The sequence below is a fragment of the Telmatherina bonti genome, assembly GCF_933228915.1.
Source record: "Telmatherina bonti genome assembly, chromosome: 5".
Lineage (NCBI taxonomy): Eukaryota > Metazoa > Chordata > Actinopteri > Atheriniformes > Telmatherinidae > Telmatherina > Telmatherina bonti.
Genome location: NC_136623.1, coordinates 9,635,877 through 9,648,991, shown reverse-complemented (window position 1 = coordinate 9,648,991; position 13,115 = coordinate 9,635,877). Strand labels below are relative to the sequence as shown.

General features: G+C 39.5%; 1 protein-coding gene across 1 annotated transcript in view; it reads left to right on the top strand.

The window, feature by feature from the left end:
* znf385d (zinc finger protein 385D) overlaps window positions 1–12,766 on the top strand; it is a 126,342-nt gene extending 113,576 nt beyond the window's left edge. The window contains exons 7-8 of the mRNA XM_079240813.1: window positions 8,255–8,356; window positions 12,072–12,766. Of these exons, the coding sequence (XP_079096939.1) occupies window positions 8,255–8,356; window positions 12,072–12,326 (357 nt within the window). The 3' untranslated portion in view covers window positions 12,327–12,766. The remainder of the gene's footprint in view (window positions 1–8,254; window positions 8,357–12,071) is intronic.
* The last annotated feature ends 349 nt before the right edge of the window (window positions 12,767–13,115 follow it).

The following is a 13,115-nucleotide window of genomic DNA, read 5'->3' as shown; positions in this document are numbered from 1 at the left end:
ACATACAGATGTCACATACAGATGTCACATACAGATGTTACATACAGATGTCACATACAGATGTCACATACAGATTTTACATACAGATGTTACATACAGATGTTACATGCAGATGTTACATGCAGATGTTACATGCAGAAGTCACATACAGATGTCACATACAGATGTCACATACAGATTTTACATACAGAAGTCACATACAGATGTTACATGCAGATGTCACATACAGATGTCACATACAGATGTCACATACAGATTTTACATACAGAAGTCACATACAGATGTTACATGCAGATGTTACATACAGATGTCACATACAGATGTCACATACAGATTTTACATACAGAAGTCACATACAGATGTCACATGCAGATGTTACATGCAGATGTTACATGCAGATGTTACATACAGATTTTACATACAGAAGTCACATACAGGTGTCACATACAGATTTTACATACAGAAGTCACATACAGATGTCACATGCAGATGTTACATGCAGATGTCACATACAGATGTCACATACAGATGTCACATACAGATGTTACATACAGATGTCACATACAGATGTCACATACAGATTTTACATACAGAAGTCACATACAGATGTCACATGCAGATGTTACATGCAGATGTTACATGCAGATGTTACATGCAGATGTTACATACAGATGTTACATGCAGATGTTACATACAGATGTTACATACAGATGTTACATGCAGATGTTACATACAGATGTTACATACAGATGTTACATACAGATGTCACATACAGATGTCACATGCAGATGTCCCATGCAGATGTTACATGCAGATGTTACATGCAGATGTTACATACAGATGTTACATGCAGATGTTACATGCAGATGTTACATACAGATGTTACATACAGATGTAACATGCAGCTGTTTTATGCAGATGTTACATGCAGATGCTACATGCAGATGTTACATACAGATGTTTTATGCAGATGTTGCATGCAGATGTTGCATGCAGATGTTACATGCAGATGTTACATGCAGATGTTACATACAGATGTCACATACAGATGTCACATACAGATGTTTTATGCAGATGTTACATGCAGATGTTACATGCAGATGTTACATACAGATGTTACATGCAGATGTTACATGCAGATGTCACATACAGATGTCACATACAGACGTCACATGCAGATGTCACATGCAGATGTTACATACAGATGTTACATACAGATGTTACATGCAGATGTTACATGCAGATGTTACATACAGATGTTACATACAGATGTAACATGCAGCTGTTTTATGCAGATGTTACATGCAGATGCTACATACAGATGTCACATACAGATGTCACATACAGATGTTTTATGCAGATGTTACATGCAGATGTTACATGCAGATGTTACATACAGATGTTACATGCAGATGTTACATGCAGATGTCACATACAGATGTCACATACAGACGTCACATGCAGATGTTACATGCAGATGTTACATACAGATGTTACATGCAGATGTTACATGCAGATGTCACATACAGATGTCACATACAGACGTCACATGCAGATGTTACATGCAGATGTTACATACAGATGTTACATACAGACGTCACATGCAGATGTTACATGCAGATGCTACATGCAGATGTTACATACAGATGTTTTATGCAGATGTTGCATGCAGATGTTACATGCAGATGTTACATGCAGATGTTACATGCAGATGTTACATACAGATGTTTTATGCAGATGTTTTATGCAGATGTTACATGCAGATGTTACATACAGATGTTACATGCAGATGTTACATGCAGATGTTACATACAGATGTCATATACAGATGTTACATACAGACGTCACATGCAGATGTTACATGCAGATGTTACATACAGATGTTACATACAGACGTCACATGCAGATGTTACATGCAGATGTTACATACAGATGTCACATGCAGATGTTACATGCAGATGTTACATGCAGATGTTACATACAAATGTTACATGCAGATTTTACATGCAGACGTGTCATGCAGATGTGACATGCAGATGTTACATACAGATGTTAATTACAGATGTTACATGCAGATGTTACATACAGATGTTACATACAGATGTTAATTACAGATGTTACATGCAGATCTTACATACAGATGTTACATACAGATGTTAATTACAGATGTTACATGCAGATCTTACATACAGATGTTAATTACAGATGTTACATGCAGATCTTACATACAGATGTTACATACAGATGTTAATTACAGATGTTACATGCGGGACGGGATTTCAGCTGAAAATGCTTTTCTTTCACTATAATGCGGCCTTTTACGGGGGTCTTTCGTTAGAACAAAAGTCACAGTACATGAAGAGAAATTGCATTCATCCCTGTCAGACATGATTTAAAAGAAAAGTTTGTGGTTGTTTTGCCTGTTGTGGCGTTTTGGAGGAGATCGATGCACCATGCATTTCCGTCACTTCCAAATTCATCGCAGAAAGAATCATAAATGATTCACAGTTACATAACTTGTGTGGAGGGTCTATGTGGCTCTTTGGGGGGCTGTTGGATGCCAGCACGCCCCCCTCATGTGCCGGTAGATCAGCAGGAGGAGGATGTGGAGAGAACTACCATGCGGTCTATGTAAATGACATTTCTGATGACTGACACTCAGATGCATGTTGTAATATGAAACTGTTTGATTGAATGAAGGTAAATATGAGTTCTTTACATCTGCAGTAACAAGGAAGAGGAAGAGGCTTTTCTGGGACATAAACAGGAGAATAATTAGCACTGGGATTAGCGTTTCGTTACGCCACATCAGACACAAAGCTTCTGATTTGGTTTTGCTTTAGAGGCGGGGACTATTTCTGAACTAGCTTTTTCTATTTTGACCAAGTTCATTGATTTGGTTTGATCATCATCCTCATAGTTGTAATAATTTTTTTAATTTTTTTTACTTTATTTCCTTATTTCAGACGTTGCTTCGGTTGCTGCAGGTGTCTAAGCTGTGTCTAGCTGTTATTAGGTGTTCGTTGGACTGCTGTAAATATGATCAGAGCAGAAACTTCGGCTGCAGCTTAAAAACTTGCCTGTGATGTGGTTCAGACAGAGGAGGAATTACTCTGCTGCCAGCTAGTTCCTGTTGGCAGAACCATGCATGATGTCGATGTTTATCAGTTTCCCCCGATTAGCTGATCAGGAGCTGGATTAACCCTCTGCAGCTGCTGATGACACTGCAGCAGTTTGCATTGCTGCCGTCTTACAACTGATGTGAATATATTAAGTCTGCCTACGTTGCTCAGTGTGATCCTTGCTCGCTCCCCAACATTACCTACCCCAGCTTTAAGCAGTATAAGCATAAATAAAACGATGAGGTGCATGCCTGAGGTATTTCCACGTTGCATTGTTTAAAGTCATAACTGTTATGATGTGGTGGTTTGTGTTTTTCCTTAGTTCAGGTTTCCTGTTTTATTTTGTAGTATTTCCTTGTTTGTTGTTTAGCTTTATTGATTTCTTGTTCATTGAGTTCACCTGGTCTTGTTTCAGTTCATTCCGTACAGCTGTTTCTCGTTTGGTTCCCCAGTGTATTTATACCCCTCATTTTTAGTTCTTGGTTGCTGGATCATTTTGTTGTGTTAGTTTGTTTGTTGTAGTCCCCGGAGATCCTTGGTTAAAATAAATCTACTGAAATCTGCATCCCTGTTCCCTCATCTCTGCATTTGGGTCCACACCTTCCCCTTCCTCACCACCACCCCATGACAATAACAGCTTGTGGAAAGAAACTTTTGGTGTGACAAGATGTAGTACATTTAATAAATATACAACATAATAACATAAAAGCAATGGGATGCAGCATCTGTGTGTTTGTGTCTATTTCATGAAATGCAGCAAAACTTCACCCCCCAATATGATCATCATCTCACCTGGTTGGATGTCCAGACTCACAGCGTCTGCAGGTCTTTTATCTATAATCTTGCTGTGCCTCCATAGAACTTCAGAGAAATGTGTGTTTTGAGTCGTGCATATAAAAACTTAAAGAAAGAACCAAAGGAAGAATGAATTTATTTCAGAGTTAAAGGTGGAGTATGTAAGATTTTCAATATTTAAAAAAAAAAATTAACTAAAAAATTAACTACAATCATAATTATATAGTTTTTTAAAACATGTAAGTTCCAGTCTGTCCATATTTAATGTTATTAAATTACAAGTTTGATTAATGATGAAGACCCTTCTTAAATGTTTGCCTACCAGTAAAAAAAAAAAAAAAAAAAAAGTGTTTTTGTCATTTGTCAATAATTAAACTTGTAATTTAATAACACATCAAATATGGACAGACTGGACCCTATATGTTCAAAAAACTATCTAATTATGATTGTAGTTATTTTATTTGTTTTTTGTTTTTTTTTTTAAATATTGAAAATGTTACATACTCCACCTTTAAAGTTAACTACCAGTCACAACGGCCTACTGATGGTCGACGTGATGTATGTGCAGATTAGTAGCTGCTCTACTCCATTAATCATTCACAGGGAAATTTCTTCTAGTTTCATCCTGAAAACAAGCAGGATTTGTTGGAAATGTTCATGTTTGGACTTAAACTGAGTACTTCAGACCAGCAACGGTTTTCTGCAAATAAAGAAAAAAAAAGAGGGAAAAACAGAACCCAGTGTGACCAATCTGACTTAACGCTGCAAACCAGAAGAAAAGGGGAAATTTTGACTCCGTGAGGAATCAGCCTTTTGCTGTCATCGTCACACCACACTGAATTATTCACAAGCATGAGGTTGGAGAATATTTCTGAATGCAGATTCTTTGTTTATTCAGCTCCACCAGCTGTTTTCTGGACAGGAAAAAAAGCCACGTTCTCCTCGGCATGTAGCAGGGGAACAATGAGTACCAGTCAGAGCAGTCAGAGCCAGCTTTCTGCAGTCATTTTCACCATGGGGGGTTCAAATCCCGACAAAAAGATGAAATGACGCCCACCGTGAGACAGGATGTGTTGTTTGTCTTCTTCCCACCTTGTCATAAACCAAATCCATGATGAACCATAATGCAACTTCCAAGTTGTTCGGCTTTTCACCTCAGTTTCTTAAATCTAATGTTCTTGCTTTCTTTTTCTTTTCTCTTTCCTTTTTTTTAATTTCCTCTCATTTTCTTTTCTTTCTTTTCTCTTTTTCTTTCCCCCTGTCAGATCCAGCGCTGCCACATCAAGTCCCATGATAATATTAATAAAAATATTCAGAATAGCAACAGCAGCCGCATATGTGACATGACTTCCTTGACAAAGAAAATCTGTCTGGTTAAAATATGTCACACAGGTGGCCGTATGTTTGCTGTTATGCTCGATAGGACAGGATCAAAAGAAAAAAAAGAATCTAATGTTGTAAATTTGTCTCTTTTTTTAGTAATTGGATGTTTTAAAGTTTTTAGCAATTTCTGTTTTCAGGTGTTTTAAAACAAATCAATTTCACATCAGTAAAGCTTCAAACACATCTGCACGAATAATAAAACACCTTTTTTCTGCACTTGGAGGCTGTTAAATGGAGGCTTTTATGTGCCAGTGTTGCGTGAAGATTATGTGCAGATTTTATGTTTATAACCGTCATTTTTAAATGTGCAAAACCATTTTAATTGTTAATGTTCAAATGTGGAGTTGAAAATAATGTGCAGCTTTAGAAAATTTTAAATTTTTGTTCATTTGCAAAGTCCAGTTCTTTGAATAGGAAGTCTTTATTTATCCCTTTAACAAAATGTAAAATAAAAAAGTACAATTTATTTAGACATATTTATCATTCATAACATTGTGGTATGTCAAAATATTTAGTGTAATAATTTGCTTTCTGGTGTCTGTTAAGAGGCAGGAGACAAAAATCACCTTGTTCCCCAGGATTTTGAGCAAAGTTTGCACCATAAAGATCCAAAAGTCTCCGAAACTGTTTATCATGTATGACAAATATTTGTCAATTTGTCTAAACATTTCTAGATTATTTCTCATTTATTTATTCTACTAAAACATATTTAAGTGAGTTAATTGCAGGGTTTTGGTGTCAAGGTTGTTCATCACGCTTCAAGGGGTTCATCACCATGGAAACTGCAACCTAATGTGCCCCAGAGGGGGATCATTAAAGATAAAGACACATAAAGCATCGCCTACTTAGGATTGATTATTCCAGAAAGTAAAACAATGATTTATGTGTGTGGGGAGACTCCAACATGTTCTTGTCTCTGCTCTGAGAGCGCTCAGCTTCCCTTACCAGCTTCTTTTTAGCTGCTGGAGGAAAATGACTTTTTCTTTGCTAAACTGGAAGTTTAAGTTAAGGCACTTATGGTTTGGCAATGTTGACCAGTTCAGGAAATAACTTGAAAGAATAATAAAAAAAAATCTCAGGGTTATTAAAAAAAAACATCTTTCAGTTCACTGAAAACTTGAAATTTCTTTTTAACACTGTTGTCTGAACAGGCTGCGACACGGACAGCCTGTTAACTGAACCTCACGCTGTTGAATGAAAAGGCCATTTTTTCACCTTTTGCATTGATTCATTTGGAAAAAAATTGAAGTTTAATTCACAAAAGACATTTCAAAGATACTTTTATTTATTATTTGTTTTATTTAACCTTTTTTTAACCAGGTAAAATCAGTTGAGAACAACTTCTCATTTACAGTGATGACCTATAATACGACTCCATTTGCTGCCAAGAACATTTAACACAGCCAGGATTACAGCTGAAAGAGTCGTGTTAAGATGTACGCAGCACGGACACACCTGCCACACAATAATTCAATGAAACACACACATGTAATTATAGTCAGGTCTACTGGTGCCTTAATGATGTGGCACAGACATTATTAATCCTATTAGCTCACATAGTCACACAGTCAGCTCTGCTTTATGGCTTTGAATGCAGCAGCTTTGCTGTTTTTAGACTGAATTATCATTTTTCTAACCGCGCTTTTGCACAGTATTTTCACAGCATCACAGGCGGTTTGTTCGCATGAGAAGGGTGTCAGGGTTTAGAGACGGAGGGAGCGCTGCTTCCAAACATATTTGGAGTTTAAAGTTGGAGTTGCTCATAGCTGGACTGGTTATGTTTGGCTTAATGAGTGCTTGTTTGCTTTAATGAAGCAACCCTGGAATTGTTTAACTTACTTCAGAGCACAGATTGTGTAGAATAAAACCACAAAGCAGGAGAGGTTTGAATGCAAAGACGAAGACACGTTGTGCTCCAAGCATGCAGAGGCGATCTGAGGTGGCCATAGCGGTCCAGGAAGAGAGACTGAGGATGTCACGGGAGGCAGGGATTAAGCTTGGAAACTAAAAGATGAAGTGTGACACGTAGACTCCCATCAGGTCTGAAAGATGAATCATTTCCGCACTCGTTTAATGTCACCCTCTAATCAAACTTTCCTCTTCACAAATAACAAATGTGCAAATGTTTAATTTTCCATGAAATTTGCTGGATGTTTATAGTCTTCAGGGAATAAATGCTTCTTCTTTTCTTCTCCAGCAAACTGCAAAAACTAAAATCTAAGATTAAAAATCTTAAATTGACATATGCTTATTTTTTTAAAGGTAAGATAATTCCTAGTTTTTATGCCAGAGAATTCCTCTTGTTTTAAGAGTATTTTTATTTGTTTTGGGAAGTCTTGACAAGTCAAATTTTCTTGTTCTGTTGGCAGATAATTTATCTTATTTTAAGCAACATTTACCTCATTTTTGTATATTTTTTTCTTGTTTTTAAGGCTGAGTTTTTGCAGTGCAGTACTTTAGGCCATGCAGGAAAAGTCAAAAGGGAGAGTTTATATTGTAATTGTCCCGAACCGCTCCCCGTTGGACAAACACGAGCTACATGTAGCACATTAAATGTGCATTTATGTGATTATGTGATGACGTCTGTGCTCTGTATCTTAGTCAGCCTGCTGATTAATAGATCTGATTAGACACTGCATTGTTTTTCCCTTTGTTACCATGGTTACTTTGGCTGCCTGGTTTACAGACTTGCTAGAATCACAGTAATTGACGTAGTTCTGACTAAAATCAGCTTTACTGACATCTGTTATTCATGTTTCCTGAACTCTTCTGAGCTGTTTACTCGCTTGTCAGACTCAAGAGATGTAAAACAAGAATCACCAAAGTAGATGCTTTTTATTGTCTTATATATTTGCAATGTGAAATGCAACTTTTACACGTGGTTAAGCAGAGCAAAGCGACACGTTGAAGAACTCTTCGCCTCATTTGAAGCTTGTCTTCTGCCTCCTTTTCAGCACATCAGCAGTCGGCGCCATAAAGACCGAGCAGCAGGTAAACCAGCCAAGCCCAAGTACAGTCCCTACAGCAAACCGCAGAAAGGCCAGACCAAGCAGCCGGTGAGTCCCTGCACGCCTCAGTCGCCTTATCAGCAGAACGAGCCTCGATGTTGACGCAACACTCACTGCGACTCGCTGTTAATGGCCTCTGAAGTGGCTCCTCCACTCTGCCCAGCCTGTGTTCGTCGTCACACTCTCCTCCAGTCGCTTTCACTTTCAGATTTTATCAGCTTAAAATAATTACAAAACACGTCGCTTCTCTCTGCGAAAGCATCCTGGACACATCATGATCTGACTATCGAATCACCTGAGCGTTAAATGACATCTTTTACAAGCGGACCACCCGTTCATCAGGTTTTATGGAAAATCTGGGCAGGAAACGGCATGGTTCAATCTGAAAAAGGACATTTTTTATTAACAGAAATGGCTTGTATGACGGCTTTTCTGATCCAGAAGGCTGGAGGAGGAATGCAGACTTGTGTCTATTACTGCTTGGAAGTGATTGTAAATGTCAACTTTAACTTTCTGCTTTGGTCTCCGGAATGGCAGCAGCTTTTAAGCTGATAACCCCCAGAACAAGAAAGCTCTGAGGAAACTTTCTTTACCTGGGGAACTCTTCCATTCTCTGGATCTTGATAGTAAATTCAGACCTTTTCCACTCCAGGTGAGCAGAAACAAGTATTTAAAGGGTTTCTGATTGTCACAAAGGAGGCATAAAGGAGCCATATGGACCCCGTTTAGAGGAAGATAAAGAGGAGCTTCAGTTTTCAGCTCAGAAAAAGTCAAAGAAAACAGCATCCATCACCCCCGCTGTTTGCCTGGACCAAGCAGGAGGGCAACCAGTGTGGGGGAAATGACTTTTCCTGAAACCCATCATTGACTGAGTTAACAGAGAGGAGCTTCTCTGATGAGAGCGGAGTAAAGAACGCTTCCCGTAGGGTTTCGATGCCTGAGCCGATGACTGATAACTCCCTGGCAGCCGCTGCCGTACTGGTGTGTGCTGGGAATGTAATGCGCAAGATAACTTTGACCTTTTCACCTGTCGTTGGGAGACAGAAGCTGTTTGTCTGTCATGTCCACTTTTCATTCGTTTCTTTAGCGTCTTATGGCTTCAAGCTTTCCTGTCAGACTTCCACGTGCACGGACGACGTTGATGTCTTCTACAAAACAAACCTGCCACCAAAGTCTTCTAATTAGGATGATTTGCTGTCTGTGAAAGAAATGTGTGTTTTGGACATTCCTGACATCAGCTTGCAGAGTCCTCTGCATAAAATAAATGAATAAAAAACAAACCAGAGGGTGGTTTGATGCATCCGTCATGCAGATCATTTAGAACAGTGTCAGCAATTACAGCGGATTTCTGGCACCTTAATGTCCCATTAAGCTCCGATTTAACTCTCAGCTTCGGATAACTCAGCCTCAGTGTTTGTGTTTTTTGTAAGAAATCAAATTACGGTTCAGCCCTCTCTCTGCTGCAGACATTGTGTGATAGCAGCGACCACGCGAGTCCCATTTCCATCAAACGAAACAAGGTTGTGGAGCACTTTTTGTGCCTTTTCCAGATTTACAAGTGAAATTTGTAAACAGATGTAGCCTATGGCATCCGGCTGCTGAGCTCCCATCACTTACATCTAGATGGAAAAGCTTCTTGACATGACTCTTTATGTATTCCTGGTTATATTTATTGGTTTTACACTGTAAAATTTTAGAATATTAAACAAATACAGGAAGCATTTCCTGATTCCATTTAAATTGTCATTTTAACGTGTCATGTCTGCTCCCCCTCTGGTTCGCCTCACCTGCCTCCTCATCACCCAGACTACATTTCCCAGGATTCTCCTGCCCCTGCCTTCATGCAGATCACCTGTGTTCCCCTTATTATCCTCATCCTGTGTTGCACCTGTGTTTGCCTTTGACTTACACACGTTACGCACCATTAGACAGCTTAGATTCATGAGAACTGATTGATGTTTTCCATTTCAGGCAACAATAATAAGTGTAATACAGTAAACACTTATTTCAGACCAGTTGTCAATGCTGCAACAAAACCCGTCCTGCTACATCAGCGAGGGTCCAGTAAAGCAGCAGATCCCCAACAAGCCTTTTATGCATATAAACCTGTTCAAAGTGAAAACTGCAGGATTTTAGGATGTTAAGATGGAATCAACTGTGTGTTTTATGTACAGTGAACTTAAAAATGCACACGAATCGTGAGCTGAGCTAGAAACAGTGACAGAAATTCAATTGTTGAGTATTTTTGTGAGACCACCTGTCCCACAACTAACAAGGGCTGCAACTAACGATTATCTTAATAGTCGACTAATCTGTACATATTTTTTTTTATTAGTCTATTAGTCACGATTATTTCTGTCCCGCCCACCATCTGTGCTTCCAGTTGAATCAGCTCTTTTTACAGGTTCCAGTATGTTTTACCCCACTCTCTTCATCTGCATCATATGAATGTCCCCCTGATTCCCAGTCAGTCACAACATCATGTCCTTTATAAGTTAAAAGAACGACTCCTGAACCAGATGAATATTAAATGTAAGTTTAAAGGGGTGCTATGATGGTGTTCGGAGTTTTCTGAGCTTTCTACAGTGTTACAGTGTTGAATCCTCATCAGACATGTGAACGGCTTTGTTTTTTACCACCTAAACGCATGTTTGAGTTTGAGTTCCAGCACTCTCTCCGTTCGGTTTCCATGGCGACGAAAAACGCGTCGTTCTAGAGAGTTTTTTCTACTTGGAAATCCTTGTGACGTCCCGGGGGATAAGGTTCGGTGATTGGTTACCTTCTACTGGTTAACAAGGACATGTACAAATACATCAGGCGGGTGGAAAACGTGGGATAAAGTTATTTCCAACGATGGCTGGTGAGTTTACCAAAGAGAGACATGCTGCATTCGTTGCTGTGGGTTGCTGTTTTCCACTTCGTTTTCAGGCTCTGATTCAGGTTCCAACATGTAGGGCTGTATGCTATGTGTTGACATTGTATTTTGTTTTTTTATTGAGTTCATATTAGCCTAATCCTTCTGTTTATGAGATGTTACAATGACGGTGAAAGCAGGTGCGGTGCGCGCTCCCGATGTAGTGCAGCGGCGGGAGGCGGGGCTTAATGCGGAAGAGTCTCAATCCACTCGTTTTGCCCGCAGGCTGATCTGACAGCCTACGGAGAGGGTCGGTCTGAAGTAAATAAAGCCATTTGTGACAATAACTCGATCAATCCCAGCCCTTCTGGTCTCAGAAATAAAATAAATTAGCCTGAAATGAACATAATAGTTCCACTTTAAACTTTTTCAAACTTAGCTATATTATCATATCCAAGCTGTGCAGAATTTGCCTCCAAAAGGAAAACAAAACAAAGAAATATTTTAACATCTTATATTTTCATAGAATTGCATTGAAATGTTTATTTACATCTTGATAAAGCCTGTTTTGTAGGTAAACAAGGGCCAGAATCCTTCCTTAAAAATTCCTTAACGGTTTGTGCACAAGTTTGTAAAATTGTTTTTATTTAGCCATTCATACAATAAATGTAAGGCAAGGTAAGTTTATCTGCACAGCACTTTTCATGTACAAGACAATTCACAGTGCTTCACATGAAACATTTAAAGCGTTACAGATGGTGTAAAGAAGCATAAAAGACAACAAGAAGTAGCAAAAATCTCAATAAAATCATAAATTAAATTAAAATAATAAGGAGTAAGATCAGTTAAGATGTATGAATGGTTTGGTAACATCTGTAATAACTGCAATATTTTGTCTTTCATCACCAGATAAAGCTGATTTTGGGGAAGGAGCGACAGGTTCAGCCTCTGACCGCTCCGATCATACCTGCTCACCTGGCAGCGGTGGCAGCCGCCGCCGCCGCCGCCCTCGGCAACTCTTTCACACACCGCACGAACCACAGCACTAATCACACCTCAACCCCTGGCCTCTTCCATACACAGACGTTCCCCGCTCCACTGCTCCGCCCGGCCCCTGGGCCTGTCAGGACCTCCCATCCACAAGTCCTCTTTGCCCCTTACTGAGCTCTGGGACCCGGGGTGGAGCTACTTCAACTCAAAGACCAAGTCATGGATTTCCCGAGGAGTCCTTTCCGTCTCTGTACTCCTACTATGCATCCAGTTTGCTGAACATCTTCACACTTCAGTTCCACCCCCTCCTGTGGATTATCAACTCAAATCAGCACAGCATGGCGCTTTTCTGGTTCTGGATTTATTTCTCTGATCTCACTGGACCGAGCGTGCTTTCCGCGCCTCCCACCCAGATGCTGGACTTGGTTCTACATTGTATTGCAATAATATGTAAAACTTAACCCTGAGAACTATGCAGTGTCATTCCGTCATGATTCGTGGCACAGTTTGAGCTGGGATGAGCTTTCTTCCGAAGCTTCAGCGTGGCGCTACCACCATTGCTCTTGTAGAGGATTGTCAGTCATAATTTAAAAAGGTTGTAACAGATCTGAGTAAGTAAGGCCCTCCTCTGTTTCTGTATGCACTTTAAGCTACTTCTCTGTCTACATTAGGTGGCTAGGCTGTGTTAGATGGTTAGTATGTGTTGTAATGTGTGATTTTTGTATTCGTCCTTGCATATCTGTGTGTGTGTGTGAGGGGGTATATCTTTGTATGTGTGGGTCAGTGTGGATATTACGATATGTGTGCCTGTGAGAGAGCTTCCCATCTTCCATAAGCCATTCAAGTTGATATCAAGCATACGTTGTCACTATGTCTCGGGCCAGAGGGACCACAAAGGCTTGTCTGTGTTAAATATTGGTGTGTAAAAAAGGTGAAAAGTTTCAAATAAAAGAGCCCTAATTT